Genomic DNA, 27316 nt, shown 5'->3' on the forward strand with positions numbered 1-27316 from the left:
CTTTCTGCCTTCCTTTCTTTCTTTTTTTTGAAGATTTTATTTATTTATTTTGTGCGAGACAGTGAGAGAGAGATATTGAGAGCTGGAGCACACAGAAGCAGGGGGAGGGGCAGAGGGAGAAGCAGACACCCCACTGAGCAGGGAGCCTGATTCAGGACTCGATCCCAGGACCCTGGGATCATGACCTGAGCTGAAGGCAGACGCTTAACCAACTGAGCCACCCAGGTGCCCTTCCTTGTGGTTTCTAATTTAACGTACTATGTGGTATAATCTTGGCAGGTTTTAGATCTTTTTGAGAATAAAGAGAGGAAATAAGTAAACATTTTATGTAGTCTTTTCATTAATTAAAACGGAAATTTCTGATTATGTAAGTGAGGTTCTTAATCTTTATCCAGCAAATGAAATAAATTTTAAGCTGCAACACTGTTAAAGGAGAAAATTGTTTCCGGATTCTGATTTATTTATTTTTAATTATATCTGCATATAATAGATACATACAAAGACATCAAATGAATGAACTCACAATTTATAAGTTTTTTTCTAATATGAACTATTTGTCATCGTAGAGTCATAAGGAAGGAAAGGTTGCCAACAGAGTGTACAGAATTATTTCTGGAAGATGATTTTTACTTTTTCAAGTATCTCCAATAGTGGATACATTTTATATTATTCCCAGGAAACTTTAGTATTCCTAGTTGTTAATTCTAGGGGGTTTTTTTAGGTTTTAAAAATTTTGAGTAATCTCTATACCCAACACGGGGCTTGAACTCACAACCCTGAGATCAAGAGTCACACACTCTTCCGACTGAGCCAGCCAGGCACGCACATAGTTGTTAAATTTAACGTGCGAATTCTTTCGAATCTGAAACTCAGAAATACTGGTGATTGGATTTTTTTGGTCCCTTTCTTCTTTCCTCATGTGAATATTGGGCCCTGCTTGATAATCATACATGTATTTGGAGTCTTTAAAACATTCAGCTTGGATGGTCATGATTATTAATTTGTTAGTACTAGGTTCTTTCTCCAGTCCTTAACTACCGTCTTGTATTCGTAGATAGGAAATTAGAGCTATTAGTTTGCTAGTCACAGTTCACAGAAGAAAACTATGTGAATTTTAAAATGGGATTTATCTTTTTTCATAAATCATAGTAGTACTTAAAAATGCCTCAAAATGCTGTGATCCCATAAGTATTTCTCTTCCACAATTTAAATCTTTTTAAGATTGATTTTTAAAAAGGAGTATTCTTACAAAATCTTAAATCGGTGTTTTGCGATTAAATCTTTTTATTAATCTTTAAAATGCTGTTCATTACAGAGATGAATACTTGCCTGCGTATGTTTTTTTCCTAAAGTTTTATTTATTTCAGAGCGAGAGAGAGAGAGGGAGTGTGTGGTGGGGGGAGAGGGTAAGAGGGAGAGGAAGAGAGAGGGAGAGAAGCCGACTTCCCACTGAGCATGGAGCCTGATGTGGGGCTCAGTCTCACAAACCCGAGATCATGACCTGAGCCAAAATCCAGAGTCAGATGCTTAACCAACTGAGCCACCCAGGTGCCCATTAACTTGCCTATGTTAATAAAAGTGTATTTTCTATCCTTGAAACTAATGTGAAGTATATAATTGAAATATTGAATCCCATGGCTTTTTCCCCCTACCTTTATTTTTGTTCTGAAAATTTCAGAGTTCTGTGTAGGTTTACATTATTTACTTATATCAATTATATTTTGTTATATTTATATTTAAATATGTGTAATTATATTAATTATATTTTCCTGAGCAATGTCATTTTTTTCCTACTTCAAATGTATTTGTCTATAACTTTCTTCTTAAGTCTCCTGGGTGCTTCAAATTTGGTATGTCCCGGATTGAAAACATCGTTTATGACCTTTCCCACTTCCCTGACTTTTTGTAATCTGCTCTGTCATTTGTTTTCCCCATGCTAGTGTATGGCACCACCGAAACACTGAAGCAGGAAAAATCCTGGACTCCAAACTTCCCCGAAATTGCTATATCCAGGGGCACCTGGGTGGCTCACTCGGTTAAGCATCTGACTCATGACTGGCTCAGGTCGTGTTCTCGGGGTCCTGGTATATCAAGCCCCATGTCTGGCTCCATACTCAGTAGGGAGTCTGCTTGAGGATTCTCTCTCTTCCTCTCCCTCTGCCCCTTCCCCTGCATGCGCACACTGTCTCTCTCTAAAAATAAATAAATAAATTTTTAAAAAACAATCACCACATCTCTACCTCTGAAACCAGTAATACATTATATGTTAATTAATTGAATTTAAATTAGAAAAGCGACACCTGGCTGGCTCAGTGGGTTAAGTAAGTGTCTGCCTTCAGCTCAGGTCATGATCCCAGGATCCTGGGATCCAGTCCCGGGTTGGGCTCCTTGCTCAGCGTGGAGCCGGCTTCTCTCTCTGCCTGCCACTCCTCCTGCTTGTGCTCTCTCTCTCTCCCTGACCAATCAATCAATCAATCAATCAACAAAAATTTAAAAAAGAAATAAGTTAAAAAACAAAAAAAAATTTAGCACATTCAGTCATTCACCACATTCAGTATTTTGTCCCTGCTTACCATTTTTCATATCTTATTACCATAATTCACCCCCTCACCTATAATTTTGAAATGCTCTTCTGGTTTTGGTTCCTTTATGCTCATCTTGACATTGCTGTCAGAGTGACCTTTTTAAATATGTTTGTGATGATGTAACTTCTCCGCTTATTTGGTGGATACCCATGACATGAAGGAGAAAGTTCATATTCTAGCATGACACCTTTTTGGTTCAGTCCTGATTTTCCAATTACATGTCTGTATCCCATTCCCAAAAAGTGTGTTCCAGTTTTGCCACATTCTCTAGCTATCGTCACTTCCTGTGTTATTTCATAGTTCATCCTTTTGCTCCTCCTACCTTTTCTAGAAGGCCCTTCACACCCTCCTTGTGCACTTTGTCTGTCTTTCAAGATACAGCCCTATCTTTGCAGCACTTCCTGAGCTTCCCACATACAACTGTTTTCTCTTTTGTGCCTTCGCTGTGCTTCATTCACCTCACCTGTAGAACTAGTAAATGATACTCTGTGTTCTTACCTGTTTTCGTCCATCTCTGGTCCTACTAGCATATAGGGTAGTCTCTGTCTTTTCTTTCTATTTCCAACTTGTCCCAGGATAGTGCCTATGGCTTGACGGAGACGGTATGTATTTGTCTTTCTTGAGTAAGTGAGTGAGCGAGCAATTGAATTAACGTGATGTTTTCTGAAGGTGGGTTTTGTTTTGTGTTGTTTTTATAGGACGGAGAGGTGCTATCAGCAATTGGGAAAAAGGACAATGGGATTGATATGGAAAGTGCTCCACAAGGGCAAACAGTTAATGACAACTTGACTTCTGCTGATAGAGCATCCAAAAATAATGGAGATGGTGAGTGAGTGAACATCTATGAATCTTTTTCTATGCTTAAGTGCTGGTACATCACAATCTGTAAGTCTGTAGATCCAGATATGTTTTCCATTTCATTAAGGTATTTTTCTTTTGCTGTCTTTCTTTATAAGTATCCCGATGACTACCAACTTTTTCTTCTTGAAAATACTTCAGCTCTGAAAATCTTACTCCTATCCCTTTTATATTATTGGAATATTCTTAAATACGGATAGGCTTGTATATATGTTTGAAATTCATAATGATACATGTTCTCATTAATGTACCTGTGACTATATTTTGTAGTTATGGTAATAGGATTGGGAGAAGAGGAAGATAGAGAATCACCTTGGGATTCTGAGGTACTGTTTTCTTCTTCTTGTTTTATAATATAAGCATTGAGTGATGGTGTGAAAACATGAAAGGAATGCTTAGGCTTTACTCTCTTGTCTGTGTGTTTGCCCATAAAAAGTATTTCCTTATCCTTTTACCTGTAATTGACAAAATCATTATGTGTAAATATAATGATATAGCATAATACAGTTCTGCTAATTTGCAAGCTTAACTTAACAAAAGCTGTGTAGTATTATTGGAGAAAACTGAGGCTTAGAACTGAAAAGGAATTAGTTTGGGTTTTGAAATTAAGATATCTAAAAAACTAAAGAATTGGTCCAGGCCAGCCTAGGGCCAAATGTATGATTCTGTGGTGTATATGGATGTGCAAAGCTGCTAATGAGATCTAGAAAGAGTTTGGATTATAGTTTTTTATAGCTTGGAACTTGAAACGATAATGCCTGGGACATGAAAGTATTATATATATACACATATTTCTAAAAGATATTTATTTATTTATTTATTTATTTATTTATTTATTTATTTATTTATTTGAGAGAGTGAGTGAGTGGGCGGGAGCGAGAGGGAGAGAGAATCTGAATCTGAATCCACGCTTGAGTGCAGAGCCCAACTGACTCGAAGAGTTCGACACTCAACCGGCTGAGCCATCCAGGGCCCCTGAAAGTATTATATTTGGACTGTCAAGTAGATTCACAAGGAGCATTGGAATTGTAATAACAATTTGGTTTAGTGGTGTTGTATTTATTTATTTTTAAACAGATTTTATTTATTTCAGAGAGAGAGGGAGAGAGAGAGAGAAAGAGAGCATGAGCAGGGGGCGGGGAGGGGGGGCAGAGGGAGAGGGAGAAGCAGGCTTCCCACTGAGCACATGGAGCTAGATCCCAGAACCCACTGAGCCATGCAGGCGCCCCTGCTTTACTGATGTTTTAATAGCTAAAAACCATTTCAGATAGTTAAAATAGTATGCATTGAGTATCTTTGTGGCAGCCATACTTGTAGAAACAAGTATAAATTAATGATGGCCTATTCTAAGGTGATAGACTATAGAAGGGGATAAAAAGGGCCTGATCTCTTAGCACAGGCAGGTGCTACACAATGGTGTGCGCACCATATTTGAAGTCAAGAGATATGCTAGAAGTCCTCAAGATCATAAGAGAACACAGTGTAATAACAACAGGGAGATAAGTACCGGATTGAGATTTATAAAGGTTGGTGGGAGTGAACAATTCTTAGGTATGCCAGTATGGAAGTAAAGAATTAGAAAGCAACTGGCAAGAACAGCTAGATGGAGGTGAAGATGAGGGAGGGGGTGGGGGGAAGAATTCATTTAAGAAGGGCAAGATGAATGTAAAGATTGAAGAGTTGAGAGAGAGTATTACAAAAACACAATTGCAGTAGTGGGGCTAAGGGAGAGCAGATAGTCTGTATTATAAAATAGGGTAGAGATTATTTTGAGTGCAAACTAAGAAAACAAAGTCAGGTAATACAAATGCTTAGACTCTTCTGAATGACTTACAGCTGATTTTCATGAAGCCTGGAAGAAAATTTTATCCCTTTAACTTTAATAAAGTGTGATATCTCATATTTAATTTAGCAAAATCTGTGTTTATAGATAATGCAAAGTGAAATCTGTGTTAGACCTTAATCAGATTTATTATGAATTTTGAATTTTTGGCCATTGTCTTCCTTCTGGTTCCTTTCTGCCTTCCTTTCTTTCTTTTTTTTGAAGATTTTATTTATTTATTTTGTGCGAGAGAGTGAGAGAGAGATATTGAGAGCTGGAGCACACAGAAGCAGGGGGAGGGGCAGAGGGAGAAGCAGACACCCCACTGAGCAGGGAGCCTGATTCAGGACTCGATCCCAGGACCCTGGGATCATGACCTGAGCTGAAGGCAGACGCTTAACCAACTGAGCCACCCAGGTGCCCTTCCTTGTGGTTTCTAATTTAACGTACTGTGTGGTATAATCTTGGCAGGTTTTAGATCTTTTTGAGAATAAAGAGAGGAAATAAGTAAACATTTTATGTAGTCTTTTCATTAATTAAAACGGAAATTTCTGATTATGTAAGTGAGGTTCTTAATCTTTATCCAGCAAATGAAATAAATTTTAAGCTGCAACACTGTTAAAGGAGAAAATTGTTTCCGGATTCTGATTTATTTATTTTTAATTATATCTGCATATAATAGATACATACAAAGACATCAAATGAATGAACTCACAATTTATAAGTTTTTTTCTAATATGAACTATTTGTCATCGTAGAGTCATAAGGAAGGAAAGGTTGCCAACAGAGTGTACAGAATTATTTCTGGAAGATGATTTTTACTTTTTCAAGTATCTCCAATAGTGGATACATTTTATATTATTCCCAGGAAACTTTAGTATTCCTAGTTGTTAATTCTAGGGGGTTTTTTTAGGTTTTAAAAATTTTGAGTAATCTCTATACCCAACACGGGGCTTGAACTCACAACCCTGAGATCAAGAGTCACACACTCTTCCGACTGAGCCAGCCAGGCACGCACATAGTTGTTAAATTTAACGTGCGAATTCTTTCGAATCTGAAACTCAGAAATACTGGTGATTGGATTTTTTTGGTCCCTTTCTTCTTTCCTCATGTGAATATTGGGCCCTGCTTGATAATCATACATGTATTTGGAGTCTTTAAAACATTCAGCTTGGATGGTCATGATTATTAATTTGTTAGTACTAGGTTCTTTCTCCAGTCCTTAACTACCGTCTTGTATTCGTAGATAGGAAATTAGAGCTATTAGTTTGCTAGTCACAGTTCACAGAAGAAAACTATGTGAATTTTAAAATGGGATTTATCTTTTTTCATAAATCATAGTAGTACTTAAAAATGCCTCAAAATGCTGTGATCCCATAAGTATTTCTCTTCCACAATTTAAATCTTTTTAAGATTGATTTTTAAAAAGGAGTATTCTTATAAAATCTTAAATCGGTGTTTTGCGATTAAATCTTTTTATTAATCTTTAAAATGCTGTTCATTACAGAGATGAATACTTGCCTGCGTATGTTTTTTTCCTAAAGTTTTATTTATTTCAGAGCGAGAGAGAGAGAGGGAGTGTGTGGTGGGGGGAGAGGGTAAGAGGGAGAGGAAGAGAGAGGGAGAGAAGCCGACTTCCCACTGAGCATGGAGCCTGATGTGGGGCTCAGTCTCACAAACCCGAGATCATGACCTGAGCCAAAATCCAGAGTCAGATGCTTAACCAACTGAGCCACCCAGGTGCCCATTAACTTGCCTATGTTAATAAAAGTGTATTTTCTATCCTTGAAACTAATGTGAAGTATATAATTGAAATATTGAATCCCATGGCTTTTTCCCCCTACCTTTATTTTTGTTCTGAAAATTTCAGAGTTCTGTGTAGGTTTACATTATTTACTTATATCAATTATATTTTGTTATATTTATATTTAAATATGTGTAATTATATTAATTATATTTTCCTGAGCAATGTCATTTTTTTCCTACTTCAAATGTATTTGTCTATAACTTTCTTCTTAAGTCTCCTGGGTGCTTCAAATTTGGTATGTCCCGGATTGAAAACATCGTTTATGACCTTTCCCACTTCCCTGACTTTTTGTAATCTGCTCTGTCATTTGTTTTCCCCATGCTAGTGTATGGCACCACCGAAACACTGAAGCAGGAAAAATCCTGGACTCCAAACTTCCCCGAAATTGCTATATCCAGGGGCACCTGGGTGGCTCACTCGGTTAAGCATCTGACTCATGACTGGCTCAGGTCGTGTTCTCGGGGTCCTGGTATATCAAGCCCCATGTCTGGCTCCATACTCAGTAGGGAGTCTGCTTGAGGATTCTCTCTCTTCCTCTCCCTCTGCCCCTTCCCCTGCATGCGCACACTGTCTCTCTCTAAAAATAAATAAATAAATTTTTAAAAAACAATCACCACATCTCTACCTCTGAAACCAGTAATACATTATATGTTAATTAATTGAATTTAAATTAGAAAAGCGACACCTGGCTGGCTCAGTGGGTTAAGTAAGTGTCTGCCTTCAGCTCAGGTCATGATCCCAGGATCCTGGGATCCAGTCCCGGGTTGGGCTCCTTGCTCAGCGTGGAGCCGGCTTCTCTCTCTGCCTGCCACTCCTCCTGCTTGTGCTCTCTCTCTCTCCCTGACCAATCAATCAATCAATCAATCAACAAAAATTTAAAAAAGAAATAAGTTAAAAAACAAAAAAAAATTTAGCACATTCAGTCATTCACCACATTCAGTATTTTGTCCCTGCTTACCATTTTTCATATCTTATTACCATAATTCACCCCCTCACCTATAATTTTGAAATGCTCTTCTGGTTTTGGTTCCTTTATGCTCATCTTGACATTGCTGTCAGAGTGACCTTTTTAAATATGTTTGTGATGATGTAACTTCTCCGCTTATTTGGTGGATACCCATGACATGAAGGAGAAAGTTCATATTCTAGCATGACACCTTTTTGGTTCAGTCCTGATTTTCCAATTACATGTCTGTATCCCATTCCCAAAAAGTGTGTTCCAGTTTTGCCACATTCTCTAGCTATCATCACTTCCTGTGTTATTTCATAGTTCATCCTTTTGCTCCTCCTACCTTTTCTAGAAGGCCCTTCACACCCTCCTTGTGCACTTTGTCTGTCTTTCAAGATACAGCCCTATCTTTGCAGCACTTCCTGAGCTTCCCACATACAACTGTTTTCTCTTTTGTGCCTTCGCTGTGCTTCATTCACCTCACCTGTAGAACTAGTAAATGATACTCTGTGTTCTTACCTGTTTTCGTCCATCTCTGGTCCTACTAGCATATAGGGTAGTCTCTGTCTTTTCTTTCTATTTCCAACTTGTCCCAGGATAGTGCCTATGGCTTGACGGAGACGGTATGTATTTGTCTTTCTTGAGTAAGTGAGTGAGCGAGCAATTGAATTAACGTGATGTTTTCTGAAGGTGGGTTTTGTTTTGTGTTGTTTTTATAGGACGGAGAGGTGCTATCAGCAATTGGGAAAAAGGACAATGGGATTGATATGGAAAGTGCTCCACAAGGGCAAACAGTTAATGACAACTTGACTTCTGCTGCTAGAGCATCCAAAAATAATGGAGATGGTGAGTGAGTGAACATCTATGAATCTTTTTCTATGCTTAAGTGCTGGTACATCACAATCTGTAAGTCTGTAGATCCAGATATGTTTTCCATTTCATTAAGGTATTTTTCTTTTGCTGTCTTTCTTTATAAGTATCCCGATGACTACCAACTTTTTCTTCTTGAAAATACTTCAGCTCTGAAAATCTTACTCCTATCCCTTTTATATTATTGGAATATTCTTAAATACGGATAGGCTTGTATATATGTTTGAAATTCATAATGATACATGTTCTCATTAATGTACCTGTGACTATATTTTGTAGTTATGGTAATAGGATTGGGAGAAGAGGAAGATAGAGAATCACCTTGGGATTCTGAGGTACTGTTTTCTTCTTCTTGTTTTACAATATAAGCATTGAGTGATGGTGTGAAAACATGAAAGGAATGCTTAGGCTTTACTCTCTTGTCTGTGTGTTTGCCCATAAAAAGTATTTCCTTATCCTTTTACCTGTAATTGACAAAATCATTATGTGTAAATATAATGATATAGCATAATACAGTTCTGCTAATTTGCAAGCTTAACTTAACAAAAGCTGTGTAGTATTATTGGAGAAAACTGAGGCTTAGAACTGAAAAGGAATTAGTTTGGGTTTTGAAATTAAGATATCTAAAAAACTAAAGAATTGGTCCAGGCCAGCCTAGGGCCAAATGTATGATTCTGTGGTGTATATGGATGTGCAAAGCTGCTAATGAGATCTAGAAAGAGTTTGGATTATAGTTTTTTATAGCTTGGAACTTGAAACGATAATGCCTGGGACATGAAAGTATTATATATATACACATATTTCTAAAAGATATTTATTTATTTATTTATTTATTTATTTATTTATTTATTTGAGAGAGTGAGTGAGTGGGCGGGAGCGAGAGGGAGAGAGAATCTGAATCTGAATCCACGCTTGAGTGCAGAGCCCAACTGACTCGAAGAGTTCGACACTCAACCGGCTGAGCCATCCAGGGCCCCTGAAAGTATTATATTTGGACTGTCAAGTAGATTCACAAGGAGCATTGGAATTGTAATAACAATTTGGTTTAGTGGTGTTGTATTTATTTATTTTTAAACAGATTTTATTTATTTCAGAGAGAGAGGGAGAGAGAGAGAGAAAGAGAGCATGAGCAGGGGGCGGGGAGGGGGGGCAGAGGGAGAGGGAGAAGCAGGCTTCCCACTGAGCACATGGAGCTAGATCCCAGAACCCACTGAGCCATGCAGGCGCCCCTGCTTTACTGATGTTTTAATAGCTAAAAACCATTTCAGATAGTTAAAATAGTATGCATTGAGTATCTTTGTGGCAGCCATACTTGTAGAAACAAGTATAAATTAATGATGGCCTATTCTAAGGTGATAGACTATAGAAGGGGATAAAAAGGGCCTGATCTCTTAGCACAGGCAGGTGCTACACAATGGTGTGCGCACCATATTTGAAGTCAAGAGATATGCTAGAAGTCCTCAAGATCATAAGAGAACACAGTGTAATAACAACAGGGAGATAAGTACCGGATTGAGATTTATAAAGGTTGGTGGGAGTGAACAATTCTTAGGTATGCCAGTATGGAAGTAAAGAATTAGAAAGCAACTGGCAAGAACAGCTAGATGGAGGTGAAGATGAGGGAGGGGGTGGGGGGAAGAATTCATTTAAGAAGGGCAAGATGAATGTAAAGATTGAAGAGTTGAGAGAGAGTATTACAAAAACACAATTGCAGTAGTGGGGCTAAGGGAGAGCAGATAGTCTGTATTATAAAATAGGGTAGAGATTATTTTGAGTGCAAACTAAGAAAACAAAGTCAGGTAATACAAATGCTTAGACTCTTCTGAATGACTTACAGCTGATTTTCATGAAGCCTGGAAGAAAATTTTATCCCTTTAACTTTAATAAAGTGTGATATCTCATATTTAATTTAGCAAAATCTGTGTTTATAGATAATGCAAAGTGAAATCTGTGTTAGACCTTAATCAGATTTATTATGAATTTTGAATTTTTGGCCATTGTCTTCCTTCTGGTTCCTTTCTGCCTTCCTTTCTTTCTTTTTTTTGAAGATTTTATTTATTTATTTTGTGCGAGAGAGTGAGAGAGAGATATTGAGAGCTGGAGCACACAGAAGCAGGGGGAGGGGCAGAGGGAGAAGCAGACACCCCACTGAGCAGGGAGCCTGATTCAGGACTCGATCCCAGGACCCTGGGATCATGACCTGAGCTGAAGGCAGACGCTTAACCAACTGAGCCACCCAGGTGCCCTTCCTTGTGGTTTCTAATTTAACGTACTGTGTGGTATAATCTTGGCAGGTTTTAGATCTTTTTGAGAATAAAGAGAGGAAATAAGTAAACATTTTATGTAGTCTTTTCATTAATTAAAACGGAAATTTCTGATTATGTAAGTGAGGTTCTTAATCTTTATCCAGCAAATGAAATAAATTTTAAGCTGCAACACTGTTAAAGGAGAAAATTGTTTCCGGATTCTGATTTATTTATTTTTAATTATATCTGCATATAATAGATACATACAAAGACATCAAATGAATGAACTCACAATTTATAAGTTTTTTTCTAATATGAACTATTTGTCATCGTAGAGTCATAAGGAAGGAAAGGTTGCCAACAGAGTGTACAGAATTATTTCTGGAAGATGATTTTTACTTTTTCAAGTATCTCCAATAGTGGATACATTTTATATTATTCCCAGGAAACTTTAGTATTCCTAGTTGTTAATTCTAGGGGGTTTTTTTAGGTTTTAAAAATTTTGAGTAATCTCTATACCCAACACGGGGCTTGAACTCACAACCCTGAGATCAAGAGTCACACACTCTTCCGACTGAGCCAGCCAGGCACGCACATAGTTGTTAAATTTAACGTGCGAATTCTTTCGAATCTGAAACTCAGAAATACTGGTGATTGGATTTTTTTGGTCCCTTTCTTCTTTCCTCATGTGAATATTGGGCCCTGCTTGATAATCATACATGTATTTGGAGTCTTTAAAACATTCAGCTTGGATGGTCATGATTATTAATTTGTTAGTACTAGGTTCTTTCTCCAGTCCTTAACTACCGTCTTGTATTCGTAGATAGGAAATTAGAGCTATTAGTTTGCTAGTCACAGTTCACAGAAGAAAACTATGTGAATTTTAAAATGGGATTTATCTTTTTTCATAAATCATAGTAGTACTTAAAAATGCCTCAAAATGCTGTGATCCCATAAGTATTTCTCTTCCACAATTTAAATCTTTTAAGATTGATTTTTAAAAAGGAGTATTCTTATAAAATCTTAAATCGGTGTTTTGCGATTAAATCTTTTTATTAATCTTTAAAATGCTGTTCATTACAGAGATGAATACTTGCCTGCGTATGTTTTTTTCCTAAAGTTTTATTTATTTCAGAGCGAGAGAGAGAGAGGGAGTGTGTGGTGGGGGGAGAGGGTAAGAGGGAGAGGAAGAGAGAGGGAGAGAAGCCGACTTCCCACTGAGCATGGAGCCTGATGTGGGGCTCAGTCTCACAAACCCGAGATCATGACCTGAGCCAAAATCCAGAGTCAGATGCTTAACCAACTGAGCCACCCAGGTGCCCATTAACTTGCCTATGTTAATAAAAGTGTATTTTCTATCCTTGAAACTAATGTGAAGTATATAATTGAAATATTGAATCCCATGGCTTTTTCCCCCTACCTTTATTTTTGTTCTGAAAATTTCAGAGTTCTGTGTAGGTTTACATTATTTACTTATATCAATTATATTTTGTTATATTTATATTTAAATATGTGTAATTATATTAATTATATTTTCCTGAGCAATGTCATTTTTTTCCTACTTCAAATGTATTTGTCTATAACTTTCTTCTTAAGTCTCCTGGGTGCTTCAAATTTGGTATGTCCCGGATTGAAAACATCGTTTATGACCTTTCCCACTTCCCTGACTTTTTGTAATCTGCTCTGTCATTTGTTTTCCCCACGCTAGTGTATGGCACCACCGAAACACTGAAGCAGGAAAAATCCTGGACTCCAAACTTCCCCGAAATTGCTATATCCAGGGGCACCTGGGTGGCTCACTCGGTTAAGCATCTGACTCATGACTGGCTCAGGTCGTGTTCTCGGGGTCCTGGTATATCAAGCCCCATGTCTGGCTCCATACTCAGTAGGGAGTCTGCTTGAGGATTCTCTCTCTTCCTCTCCCTCTGCCCCTTCCCCTGCATGCGCACACTGTCTCTCTCTAAAAATAAATAAATAAATTTTTAAAAAACAATCACCACATCTCTACCTCTGAAACCAGTAATACATTATATGTTAATTAATTGAATTTAAATTAGAAAAGCGACACCTGGCTGGCTCAGTGGGTTAAGTAAGTGTCTGCCTTCAGCTCAGGTCATGATCCCAGGATCCTGGGATCCAGTCCCGGGTTGGGCTCCTTGCTCAGCGTGGAGCCGGCTTCTCTCTCTGCCTGCCACTCCTCCTGCTTGTGCTCTCTCTCTCTTTCCCTGACCAATCAATCAATCAATCAATCAACAAAAAATTAAAAAAGAAATAAGTTAAAAAACAAAAAAAAATTTAGCACATTCAGTCATTCACCACATTCAGTATTTTGTCCCTGCTTACCATTTTTCATATCTTATTACCATAATTCACCCCCTCACCTATAATTTTGAAATGCTCTTCTGGTTTTGGTTCCTTTATGCTCATCTTGACATTGCTGTCAGAGTGACCTTTTTAAATATGTTTGTGATGATGTAACTTCTCCGCTTATTTGGTGGATACCCATGACATGAAGGAGAAAGTTCATATTCTAGCATGACACCTTTTTGGTTCAGTCCTGATTTTCCAATTACATGTCTGTATCCCATTCCCAAAAAGTGTGTTCCAGTTTTGCCACATTCTCTAGCTATCGTCACTTCCTGTGTTATTTCATAGTTCATCCTTTTGCTCCTCCTACCTTTTCTAGAAGGCCTTTCACACCCTCCTTGTGCACTTTGTCTGTCTTTCAAGATACAGCCCTATCTTTGCAGCACTTCCTGAGCTTCCCACATACAACTGTTTTCTCTTTTGTGCCTTCGCTGTGCTTCATTCACCTCACCTGTAGAACTAGTAAATGATACTCTGTGTTCTTACCTGTTTTCGTCCATCTCTGGTCCGACTAGCATATAGGGTAGTCTCTGTCTTTTCTTTCTATTTCCAACTTGTCCCAGGATAGTGCCTATGACTTGACGGAGACGGTATGTATTTGTCTTTCTTGAGTAAGTGAGTGAGCGAGCAATTGAATTAATGTGATGTTTTCTGAAGGTGGGTTTTGTTTTGTGTTGTTTTTATAGGACGGAGAGGTGCTATCAGCAATTGGGGAAAAGGACAATGGGATTGATATGGAAAGTGCTCCACAAGGGCAAACAGTTAATGACAACTTGACTTCTGCTGCTAGAGCATCCAAAAATAATCGAGATGGTGAGTGAGTGAACATCTATGAATCTTTTTCTATGCTTAAGTGCTGGTACATCACAATCTGTAAGTCTGTAGATCCAGATATGTTTTCCATTTCATTAAGGTATTTTTCTTTTGCTGTCTTTCTTTATAAGTATCCGATGACTACCAATTTTTTCTTCTTGAAAATACTTCAGCTCTGAAAATCTTACTCCTATCCCTTTTATATTATTGGAATATTCTTAAATACGGATAGGCTTGTATATATGTTTGAAATTCATAATGATACATGTTCTCATTAATGTACCTGTGACTATATTTTGTAGTTATGGTAATAGGATTGGGAGAAGAGGAAGATAGAGAATCACCTTGGGATTCTGAGGTACTGTTTTCTTCTTCTTGTTTTACAATATAAGCATTGAGTGATGGTGTGAAAACATGAAAGGAATGCTTAGGCTTTACTCTCTTGTCTGTGTGTTTGCCCATAAAAAGTATTTCCTTATCCTTTTACCTGTAATTGACAAAATCATTATGTGTAAATATAATGATATAGCATAATACAGTTCTGCTAATTTGCAAGCTTAACTTAACAAAAGCTGTGTAGTATTATTGGAGAAAACTGAGGCTTAGAACTGAAAAGGAATTAGTTTGGGTTTTGAAATTAAGATATCTAAAAAACTAAAGAATTGGTCCAGGCCAGCCTAGGGCCAAATGTATGATTCTGTGGTGTATATGGATGTGCAAAGCTGCTAATGAGATCTAGAAAGAGTTTGGATTATAGTTTTTTATAGCTTGGAACTTGAAACGATAATGCCTGGGACATGAAAGTATTATATATATACACATATTTCTAAAAGATATTTATTTATTTATTTATTTATTTATTTATTTATTTATTTATTTATTTGAGAGAGTGAGTGAGTGGGCGGGAGCGAGAGGGAGAGAGAATCTGAATCTGAATCCACGCTTGAGTGCAGAGCCCAACTGACTCGAAGAGTTCGACACTCAACCGGCTGAGCCATCCAGGGCCCCTGAAAGTATTATATTTGGACTGTCAAGTAGATTCACAAGGAGCATTGGAATTGTAATAACAATTTGGTTTAGTGGTGTTGTATTTATTTATTTTTAAACAGATTTTATTTATTTCAGAGAGAGAGGGAGAGAGAGAGAGAGAAAGAGAGCATGAGCAGGGGGCGGGGAGGGGGGCAGAGGGAGAGGGAGAAGCAGGCTTCCCACTGAGCACATGGAGCTAGATCCCAGAACCCACTGAGCCATGCAGGCGCCCCTGCTTTACTGATGTTTTAATAGCTAAAAACCATTTCAGATAGTTAAAATAGTATGCATTGAGTATCTTTGTGGCAGCCATACTTGTAGAAACAAGTATAAATTAATGATGGCCTATTCTAAGGTGATAGACTATAGAAGGGGATAAAAAGGGCCTGATCTCTTAGCACAGGCAGGTGCTACACAATGGTGTGCGCACCATATTTGAAGTCAAGAGATATGCTAGAAGTCCTCAAGATCATAAGAGAACACAGTGTAATAACAACAGGGAGATAAGTACCGGATTGAGATTTATAAAGGTTGGTGGGAGTGAACAATTCTTAGGTATGCCAGTATGGAAGTAAAGAATTAGAAAGCAACTGGCAAGAACAGCTAGATGGAGGTGAAGATGAGGGAGGGGGTGGGGGGAAGAATTCATTTAAGAAGGGCAAGATGAATGTAAAGATTGAAGAGTTGAGAGAGAGTATTACAAAAACACAATTGCAGTAGTGGGGCTAAGGGAGAGCAGATAGTCTGTATTATAAAATAGGGTAGAGATTATTTTGAGTGCAAACTAAGAAAACAAAGTCAGGTAATACAAATGCTTAGACTCTTCTGAATGACTTACAGCTGATTTTCATGAAGCCTGGAAGAAAATTTTATCCCTTTAACTTTAATAAAGTGTGATATCTCATATTTAATTTAGCAAAATCTGTGATAATGCAAAGTGAAATCTGTGTTAGACCTTAATCAGATTTATTATGAATTTTGAATTTTTGGCCATTGTCTTCCTTCTGGTTCCTTTCTGCCTTCCTTTCTTTCTTTTTTTTGAAGATTTTATTTATTTATTTTGTGCGAGAGAGTGAGAGAGAGATATTGAGAGCTGGAGCACACAGAAGCAGGGGGAGGGGCAGAGGGAGAAGCAGACACCCCACTGAGCAGGGAGCCTGATTCAGGACTCGATCCCAGGACCCTGGGATCATGACCTGAGCTGAAGGCAGACGCTTAACCAACTGAGCCACCCAGGTGCCCTTCCTTGTGGTTTCTAATTTAACGTACTGTGTGGTATAATCTTGGCAGGTTTTAGATCTTTTTGAGAATAAAGAGAGGAAATAAGTAAACATTTTATGTAGTCTTTTCATTAATTAAAACGGAAATTTCTGATTATGTAAGTGAGGTTCTTAATCTTTATCCAGCAAATGAAATAAATTTTAAGCTGCAACAGTCTTAAAGGAGAAAATTGTTTCTGGTTTCTGATTTATTTATTTTTAATTATATCTGCATATAATAGATACATACAAAGACATCAAATGAATGAACTCACAATTTATAAGTTTTTTTCTAATATGAACTATTTGTCATCGTAGAGTCATAAGGAAGGAAAGGTTGCCAACAGAGTGTACAGAATTATTTCTGGAAGATGATTTTTACTTTTTCAAGTATCTCCAATAGTGGATACATTTTATATTATTCCCAGGAAACTTTAGTATTCCTAGTTGTTAATTCTTGGGGTTTTTTTTAGGTTTTAAAAATTTTGAGTAATCTCTGTACCCAACACGGGGCTTGAACTCACAACCCTGAGATCAAGAGTCACACACTCTTCCGACTGAGCCAGCCAGGCACGCACATAGTTGTTAAATTTAACGTGCGAATTCTTTCGAATCTGAAACTCAGAAATACTGGTGATTGGATTTTTTTGGTCCCTTTCTTCTTTCCTCATGTGAATATTGGGCCCTGCTTGATAATCATACATGTATTTGGAGTCTTTAAAACATTCAGCTTGGATGGTCATGATTATTAATTTGTTAGTACTAGGTTCTTTCTCCAGTCCTTAACTACCGTCTTGTATTCGTAGATAGGAAATTAGAGCTATTAGTTTGCTAGTCACAGTTCACAGAAGAAAACTATGTGAATTTTAAAATGGGATTTATCTTTTTTCATAAATCATAGTAGTACTTAAAAATGCCTCAAAATGCTGTGATCCCATAAGTATTTCTCTTCCACAATTTAAATCTTTTAAGATTGATTTTTAAAAAGGAGTATTCTTATAAAATCTTAAATCGGTGTTTTGCGATTAAATCTTTTTATTAATCTTTAAAATGCTGTTCATTACAGAGATGAATACTTGCCTGCGTATGTTTTTTTCCTAAAGTTTTATTTATTTCAGAGCGAGAGAGAGAGAGGGAGTGTGTGGTGGGGGGAGAGGGTAAGAGGGAGAGGAAGAGAGAGGGAGAGAAGCCGACTTCCCACTGAGCATGGAGCCTGATGTGGGGCTCAGTCTCACAAACCCGAGATCATGACCTGAGCCAAAATCCAGAGTCAGATGCTTAACCAACTGAGCCACCCAGGTGCCCATTAACTTGCCTATGTTAATAAAAGTGTATTTTCTATCCTTGAAACTAATGTGAAGTATATAATTGAAATATTGAATCCCATGGCTTTTTCCCCCTACCTTTATTTTTGTTCTGAAAATTTCAGAGTTCTGTGTAGGTTTACATTATTTACTTATATCAATTATATTTTGTTATATTTATATTTAAATATGTGTAATTATATTAATTATATTTTCCTGAGCAATGTCATTTTTTTCCTACTTCAAATGTATTTGTCTATAACTTTCTTCTTAAGTCTCCTGGGTGCTTCAAATTTGGTATGTCCCGGATTGAAAACATCGTTTATGACCTTTCCCACTTCCCTGACTTTTTGTAATCTGCTCTGTCATTTGTTTTCCCCACGCTAGTGTATGGCACCACCGAAACACTGAAGCAGGAAAAATCCTGGACTCCAAACTTCCCCGAAATTGCTATATCCAGGGGCACCTGGGTGGCTCACTCGGTTAAGCATCTGACTCATGACTGGCTCAGGTCGTGTTCTCGGGGTCCTGGTATATCAAGCCCCATGTCTGGCTCCATACTCAGTAGGGAGTCTGCTTGAGGATTCTCTCTCTTCCTCTCCCTCTGCCCCTTCCCCTGCATGCGCACACTGTCTCTCTCTAAAAATAAATAAATAAATTTTTAAAAAACAATCACCACATCTCTACCTCTGAAACCAGTAATACATTATATGTTAATTAATTGAATTTAAATTAGAAAAGCGACACCTGGCTGGCTCAGTGGGTTAAGTAAGTGTCTGCCTTCAGCTCAGGTCATGATCCCAGGATCCTGGGATCCAGTCCCGGGTTGGGCTCCTTGCTCAGCGTGGAGCCGGCTTCTCTCTCTGCCTGCCACTCCTCCTGCTTGTGCTCTCTCTCTCTTTCCCTGACCAATCAATCAATCAATCAACAAAAATCTAAAAAAGAAATAAGTTAAAAAACAAAAAAAAATTTAGCACATTCAGTCATTCACCACATTCAGAATTTTGTCCCTGCTTACCATTTTTCATATCTTATTAACATAATTCACCCCCTCACCTATAATTTTGAAATGCTCTTCTGGTTTTGGTTCCTTTATGCTCATCTTGACATTGCTGTCAGAGTGACCTTTTTAAATATGTTTGTGATGATGTAACTTCTCCGCTTATTTGGTGGATACCCATGACATGAAGGAGAAAGTTCATATTCTAGCATGACACCTTTTTGGTTCAGTCCTGATTTTCCAATTACATGTCTGTATCCCGTTCCCAAAAAGTGTGTTCCAGTTTTGCCACATTCTCTAGCTATCGTCACTTCCTGTGTTATTTCATAGTTCATCCTTTTGCTCCTCCTACCTTTTCTAGAAGGCCCTTCACACCCTCCTTGTGCACTTTGTCTGTCTTTCAAGATACAGCCCTATCTTTGCAGCACTTCCTGAGCTTCCCACATACAACTGTTTTCTCTTTTGTGCCTTCGCTGTGCTTCATTCACCTCACCTGTAGAACTAGTAAATGATACTCTGTGTTCTTACCTGTTTTCGTCCATCTCTGGTCCGACTAGCATATAGGGTAGTCTCTGTCTTTTCTTTCTATTTCCAACTTGTCCCAGGATAGTGCCTATGACTTGACGGAGACGGTATGTATTTGTCTTTCTTGAGTAAGTGAGTGAGCGAGCAATTGAATTAATGTGATGTTTTCTGAAGGTGGGTTTTGTTTTGTGTTGTTTTTATAGGACGGAGAGGTGCTATCAGCAATTGGGAAAAAGGACAATGGGATTGATATGGAAAGTGCTCCACAAGGGCAAACAGTTAATGACAACTTGACTTCTGCTGCTAGAGCATCCAAAAATAATGGAGATGGTGAGTGAGTGAACATCTATGAATCTTTTTCTATGCTTAAGTGCTGGTACATCACAATCTGTAAGTCTGTAGATCCAGATATGTTTTCCATTTCATTAAGGTATTTTTCTTTTGCTGTCTTTCTTTATAAGTATCCCGATGACTACCAACTTTTTCTTCTTGAAAATACTTCAGCTCTGAAAATCTTACTCCTATCCCTTTTATATTATTGGAATATTCTTAAATACGGATAGGCTTGTATATATGTTTGAAATTCATAATGATACATGTTCTCATTAATGTACCTGTGACTATATTTTGTAGTTATGGTAATAGGATTGGGAGAAGAGGAAGATAGAGAATCACCTTGGGATTCTGAGGTACTGTTTTCTTCTTCTTGTTTTACAATATAAGCATTGAGTGATGGTGTGAAAACATGAAAGGAATGCTTAGGCTTTACTCTCTTGTCTGTGTGTTTGCCCATAAAAAGTATTTCCTTATCCTTTTACCTGTAATTGACAAAATCATTATGTGTAAATATAATGATATAGCATAATACAGTTCTGCTAATTTGCAAGCTTAACTTAACAAAAGCTGTGTAGTATTATTGGAGAAAACTGAGGCTTAGAACTGAAAAGGAATTAGTTTGGGTTTTGAAATTAAGATATCTAAAAAACTAAAGAATTGGTCCAGGCCAGCCTAGGGCCAAATGTATGATTCTGTGGTGTATATGGATGTGCAAAGCTGCTAATGAGATCTAGAAAGAGTTTGGATTATAGTTTTTTATAGCTTGGAACTTGAAACGATAATGCCTGGGACATGAAATTATTATATATATACACATATTTCTAAAAGATATTTATTTATTTATTTATTTATTTATTTATTTATTTATTTGAGAGAGTGAGTGAGTGGGCGGGAGCGAGAGGGAGAGAGAATCTGAATCTGAATCCACGCTTGAGTGCAGAGCCCAGCTGACTCGAAGAGTTCGACACTCAACCGGCTGAGCCATCCAGGGCCCCTGAAAGTATTATATTTGGACTGTCAAGTAGATTCACAAGGAGCATTGGAATTGTAATAACAATTTGGTTTAGTGGTGTTGTATTTATTTATTTTTAAACAGATTTTATTTATTTCAGAGAGAGAGGGAGAGAGAGAGAGAGAAAGAGAGCATGAGCAGGGGGCGGGGAGGGGGGCAGAGGGAGAGGGAGAAGCAGGCTTCCCACTGAGCACATGGAGCTAGATCCCAGAACCCACTGAGCCATGCAGGCGCCCCTGCTTTACTGATGTTTTAATAGCTAAAAACCATTTCAGATAGTTAAAATAGTATGCATTGAGTATCTTTGTGGCAGCCATACTTGTAGAAACAAGTATAAATTAATGATGGCCTATTCTAAGGTGATAGACTATAGAAGGGGATAAAAAGGGCCTGATCTCTTAGCACAGGCAGGTGCTACACAATGGTGTGCGCACCATATTTGAAGTCAAGAGATATGCTAGAAGTCCTCAAGATCATAAGAGAACACAGTGTAATAACAACAGGGAGATAAGTACCGGATTGAGATTTATAAAGGTTGGTGGGAGTGAACAATTCTTAGGTATGCCAGTATGGAAGTAAAGAATTAGAAAGCAACTGGCAAGAACAGCTAGATGGAGGTGAAGATGAGGGAGGGGGTGGGGGGAAGAATTCATTTAAGAAGGGCAAGATGAATGTAAAGATTGAAGAGTTGAGAGAGAGTATTACAAAAACACAATTGCAGTAGTGGGGCTAAGGGAGAGCAGATAGTCTGTATTATAAAATAGGGTAGAGATTATTTTGAGTGCAAACTAAGAAAACAAAGTCAGGTAATACAAATGCTTAGACTCTTCTGAATGACTTACAGCTGATTTTCATGAAGCCTGGAAGAAAATTTTATCCCTTTAACTTTAATAAAGTGTGATATCTCATATTTAATTTAGCAAAATCTGTGATAATGCAAAGTGAAATCTGTGTTAGACCTTAATCAGATTTATTATGAATTTTGAATTTTTGGCCATTGTCTTCCTTCTGGTTCCTTTCTGCCTTCCTTTCTTTCTTTTTTTTGAAGATTTTATTTATTTATTTTGTGCGAGAGAGTGAGAGAGAGATATTGAGAGCTGGAGCACACAGAAGCAGGGGGAGGGGCAGAGGGAGAAGCAGACACCCCACTGAGCAGGGAGCCTGATTCAGGACTCGATCCCAGGACCCTGGGATCATGACCTGAGCTGAAGGCAGACGCTTAACCAACTGAGCCACCCAGGTGCCCTTCCTTGTGGTTTCTAATTTAACGTACTGTGTGGTATAATCTTGGCAGGTTTTAGATCTTTTTGAGAATAAAGAGAGGAAATAAGTAAACATTTTATGTAGTCTTTTCATTAATTAAAACGGAAATTTCTGATTATGTAAGTGAGGTTCTTAATCTTTATCCAGCAAATGAAATAAATTTTAAGCTGCAACACTGTTAAAGGAGAAAATTGTTTCCGGATTCTGATTTATTTATTTTTAATTATATCTGCATATAATAGATACATACAAAGACATCAAATGAATGAACTCACAATTTATAAGTTTTTTTCTAATATGAACTATTTGTCATCGTAGAGTCATAAGGAAGGAAAGGTTGCCAACAGAGTGTACAGAATTATTTCTGGAAGATGATTTTTACTTTTTCAAGTATCTCCAATAGTGGATACATTTTATATTATTCCCAGGAAACTTTAGTATTCCTAGTTGTTAATTCTAGGGGGTTTTTTTAGGTTTTAAAAATTTTGAGTAATCTCTATACCCAACACGGGGCTTGAACTCACAACCCTGAGATCAAGAGTCACACACTCTTCCGACTGAGCCAGCCAGGCACGCACATAGTTGTTAAATTTAACGTGCGAATTCTTTCGAATCTGAAACTCAGAAATACTGGTGATTGGATTTTTTTGGTCCCTTTCTTCTTTCCTCATGTGAATATTGGGCCCTGCTTGATAATCATACATGTATTTGGAGTCTTTAAAACATTCAGCTTGGATGGTCATGATTATTAATTTGTTAGTACTAGGTTCTTTCTCCAGTCCTTAACTACCGTCTTGTATTCGTAGATAGGAAATTAGAGCTATTAGTTTGCTAGTCACAGTTCACAGAAGAAAACTATGTGAATTTTAAAATGGGATTTATCTTTTTTCATAAATCATAGTAGTACTTAAAAATGCCTCAAAATGCTGTGATCCCATAAGTATTTCTCTTCCACAATTTAAATCTTTTAAGATTGATTTTTAAAAAGGAGTATTCTTATAAAATCTTAAATCGGTGTTTTGCGATTAAATCTTTTTATTAATCTTTAAAATGCTGTTCATTACAGAGATGAATACTTGCCTGCGTATGTTTTTTTCCTAAAGTTTTATTTATTTCAGAGCGAGAGAGAGAGAGGGAGTGTGTGGTGGGGGGAGAGGGTAAGAGGGAGAGGAAGAGAGAGGGAGAGAAGCCGACTTCCCACTGAGCATGGAGCCTGATGTGGGGCTCAGTCTCACAAACCCGAGATCATGACCTGAGCCAAAATCCAGAGTCAGATGCTTAACCAACTGAGCCACCCAGGTGCCCATTAACTTGCCTATGTTAATAAAAGTGTATTTTCTATCCTTGAAACTAATGTGAAGTATATAATTGAAATATTGAATCCCATGGCTTTTTCCCCCTACCTTTATTTTTGTTCTGAAAATTTCAGAGTTCTGTGTAGGTTTACATTATTTACTTATATCAATTATATTTTGTTATATTTATATTTAAATATGTGTAATTATATTAATTATATTTTCCTGAGCAATGTCATTTTTTTCCTACTTCAAATGTATTTGTCTATAACTTTCTTCTTAAGTCTCCTGGGTGCTTCAAATTTGGTATGTCCCGGATTGAAAACATCGTTTATGACCTTTCCCACTTCCCTGACTTTTTGTAATCTGCTCTGTCATTTGTTTTCCCCACGCTAGTGTATGGCACCACCGAAACACTGAAGCAGGAAAAATCCTGGACTCCAAACTTCCCCGAAATTGCTATATCCAGGGGCACCTGGGTGGCTCACTCGGTTAAGCATCTGACTCATGACTGGCTCAGGTCGTGTTCTCGGGGTCCTGGTATATCAAGCCCCATGTCTGGCTCCATACTCAGTAGGGAGTCTGCTTGAGGATTCTCTCTCTTCCTCTCCCTCTGCCCCTTCCCCTGCATGCGCACACTGTCTCTCTCTAAAAATAAATAAATAAATTTTTAAAAAACAATCACCACATCTCTACCTCTGAAACCAGTAATACATTATATGTTAATTAATTGAATTTAAATTAGAAAAGCGACACCTGGCTGGCTCAGTGGGTTAAGTAAGTGTCTGCCTTCAGCTCAGGTCATGATCCCAGGATCCTGGGATCCAGTCCCGGGTTGGGCTCCTTGCTCAGCGTGGAGCCGGCTTCTCTCTCTGCCTGCCACTCCTCCTGCTTGTGCTCTCTCTCTCTTTCCCTGACCAATCAATCAATCAATCAACAAAAATCTAAAAAAGAAATAAGTTAAAAAACAAAAAAAAAATTTAGCACATTCAGTCATTCACCACATTCAGAATTTTGTCCCTGCTTACCATTTTTCATATCTTATTAACATAATTCACCCCCTCACCTATAATTTTGAAATGCTCTTCTGGTTTTGGTTCCTTTATGCTCATCTTGACATTGCTGTCAGAGTGACCTTTTTAAATATGTTTGTGATGATGTAACTTCTCCGCTTATTTGGTGGATACCCATGACATGAAGGAGAAAGTTCATATTCTAGCATGACACCTTTTTGGTTCAGTCCTGATTTTCCAATTACATGTCTGTATCCCGTTCCCAAAAAGTGTGTTCCAGTTTTGCCACATTCTCTAGCTATCGTCACTTCCTGTGTTATTTCATAGTTCATCCTTTTGCTCCTCCTACCTTTTCTGGAAGGCCCTTCACACCCTCCTTGTGCACTTTGTCTGTCTTTCAAGATACAGCCCTATCTTTGCAGCACTTCCTGAGCTTCCCACATACAACTGTTTTCTCTTTTGTGCCTTCGCTGTGCTTCATTCACCTCACCTGTAGAACTAGTAAATGATACTCTGTGTTCTTACCTGTTTTCGTCCATCTCTGGTCCGACTAGCATATAGGGTAGTCTCTGTCTTTTCTTTCTATTTCCAACTTGTCCCAGGATAGTGCCTATGACTTGACGGAGACGGTATGTATTTGTCTTTCTTGAGTAAGTGAGTGAGCGAGCAATTGAATTAATGTGATGTTTTCTGAAGGTGGGTTTTGTTTTGTGTTGTTTTTATAGGACGGAGAGGTGCTATCAGCAATTGGGAAAAAGGACAACGGGATTGATATGGAAAGTGCTCCACAAGGGCAAACAGTTAATGACAACTTGACTTCTGCTGCTAGAGCATCCAAAAATAATGGAGATGGTGAGTGAGTGAACATCTATGAATCTTTTTCTATGCTTAAGTGCTAGTACATCACAATCTGTAAGTCTGTAGATCCAGATATGTTTTCCATTTCATTAAGGTATTTTTCTTTTGCTGTCTTTCTTTATAAGTATCCCGATGACTACCAACTTTTTCTTCTTGAAAATACTTCAGCTCTGAAAATCTTACTCCTATCCCTTTTATATTATTGGAATATTCTTAAATACGGATAGGCTTGTATATATGTTTGAAATTCATAATGATACATGTTCTCATTAATGTACCTGTGACTATATTTTGTAGTTATGGTAATAGGATTGGGAGAAGAGGAAGATAGAGAATCACCTTGGCATTCTGAGGTACTGTTTTCTTCTTCTTGTTTTACAATATAAGCATTGAGTGATGGTGTGAAAACATGAAAGGAATACTTAGGCTTTACTCTCTTGTCTGTGTGTTTGCCCATAAAAAGTATTTCCTTATCCTTTTACCTGTAATTGACAAAATCATTATGTGTAAATATAATGATATAGCATAATACAGTTCTGCTAATTTGCAAGCTTAACTTAACAAAAGCTGTGTAGTATTATTGGAGAAAACTGAGGCTTAGAACTGAAAAGGAATTAGTTTGGGTTTTGAAATTAAGATATCTAAAAAACTAAAGAATTGGTCCAGGCCAGCCTAGGGCCAAATGTATGATTCTGTGGTGTATATGGATGTGCAAAGCTGCTAATGAGATCTAGAAAGAGTTTGGATTATAGTTTTTTATAGCTTGGAACTTGAAACGATAATGCCTGGGACATGAAAGTATTATATATATACACATATTTCTAAAAGATATTTATTAATTTATTTATTTATTTGAGAGAGTGAGTGAGTGGGCGGGAGCGAGAGGGAGAGAGAATCTGAATCTGAATCCACGCTTGAGTGCAGAGCCCAACTGACTCGAAGAGTTCGACACTCAACCGGCTGAGCCATCCAGGGCCCCTGAAAGTATTATATTTGGACTGTCAAGTAGATTCACAAGGAGCATTGGAATTGTAATAACAATTTGGTTTAGTGGTGTTGTATTTATTTATTTTTAAACAGATTTTATTTATTTCAGAGAGAGAGGGAGAGAGAGAGAGAGAAAGAGAGCATGAGCAGGGGGCGGGGAGGGGGGCAGAGGGAGAGGGAGAAGCAGGCTTCCCACTGAGCACATGGAGCTAGATCCCAGAACCCACTGAGCCATGCAGGCGCCCCTGCTTTACTGATGTTTTAATAGCTAAAAACCATTTCAGATAGTTAAAATAGTATGCATTGAGTATCTTTGTGGCAGCCATACTTGTAGAAACAAGTATAAATTAATGATGGCCTATTCTAAGGTGATAGACTATAGAAGGGGATAAAAAGGGCCTGATCTCTTAGCACAGGCAGGTGCTACACAATGGTGTGCGCACCATATTTGAAGTCAAGAGATATGCTAGAAGTCCTCAAGATCATAAGAGAACACAGTGTAATAACAACAGGGAGATAAGTACCGGATTGAGATTTATAAAGGTTGGTGGGAGTGAACAATTCTTAGGTATGCCAGTATGGAAGTAAAGAATTAGAAAGCAACTGGCAAGAACAGCTAGATGGAGGTGAAGATGAGGGAGGGGGTGGGGGGAAGAATTCATTTAAGAAGGGCAAGATGAATGTAAAGATTGAAGAGTTGAGAGAGAGTATTACAAAAACACAATTGCAGTAGTGGGGCTAAGGGAGAGCAGATAGTCTGTATTATAAAATAGGGTAGAGATTATTTTGAGTGCAAACTAAGAAAACAAAGTCAGGTAATACAAATGCTTAGACTCTTCTGAATGACTTACAGCTGATTTTCATGAAGCCTGGAAGAAAATTTTATCCCTTTAACTTTAATAAAGTGTGATATCTCATATTTAATTTAGCAAAATCTGTGTTTATAGATAATGCAAAGTGAAATCTGTGTTAGACCTTAATCAGATTTATTATGAATTTTGAATTTTTGGCCATTGTCTTCCTTCTGGTTCCTTTCTGCCTTCCTTTCTTTCTTTTTTTTGAAGATTTTATTTATTTATTTTGTGCGAGAGAGTGAGAGAGAGATATTGAGAGCTGGA

The 27316-nt window shown here is 37.7% G+C and overlaps 1 protein-coding gene across 1 annotated transcript in view; it reads left to right on the forward strand.

Moving 5' to 3' along the window:
• The window catches only part of LOC125280907 (ankyrin repeat domain-containing protein 26-like), a 414415-nt gene that overhangs the window by 53762 nt on the left and 333337 nt on the right, over positions 1 to 27316 (forward strand). The window contains exons 18-27 of the mRNA XM_057304708.1: positions 3284 to 3410; positions 3714 to 3769; positions 8741 to 8867; positions 9171 to 9226; positions 14191 to 14317; positions 14620 to 14675; positions 19638 to 19764; positions 20068 to 20123; positions 25079 to 25205; positions 25509 to 25564. Coding sequence (XP_057160691.1) covers positions 3284 to 3410; positions 3714 to 3769; positions 8741 to 8867; positions 9171 to 9226; positions 14191 to 14317; positions 14620 to 14675; positions 19638 to 19764; positions 20068 to 20123; positions 25079 to 25205; positions 25509 to 25564 — 915 coding nt within the window. The remainder of the gene's footprint in view (positions 1 to 3283; positions 3411 to 3713; positions 3770 to 8740; positions 8868 to 9170; positions 9227 to 14190; positions 14318 to 14619; positions 14676 to 19637; positions 19765 to 20067; positions 20124 to 25078; positions 25206 to 25508; positions 25565 to 27316) is intronic.

Source organism: Ursus arctos, unplaced genomic scaffold (assembly GCF_023065955.2).
Source record: "Ursus arctos isolate Adak ecotype North America unplaced genomic scaffold, UrsArc2.0 scaffold_30, whole genome shotgun sequence".
NCBI classification, from domain to species: domain Eukaryota; kingdom Metazoa; phylum Chordata; class Mammalia; order Carnivora; family Ursidae; genus Ursus; species Ursus arctos.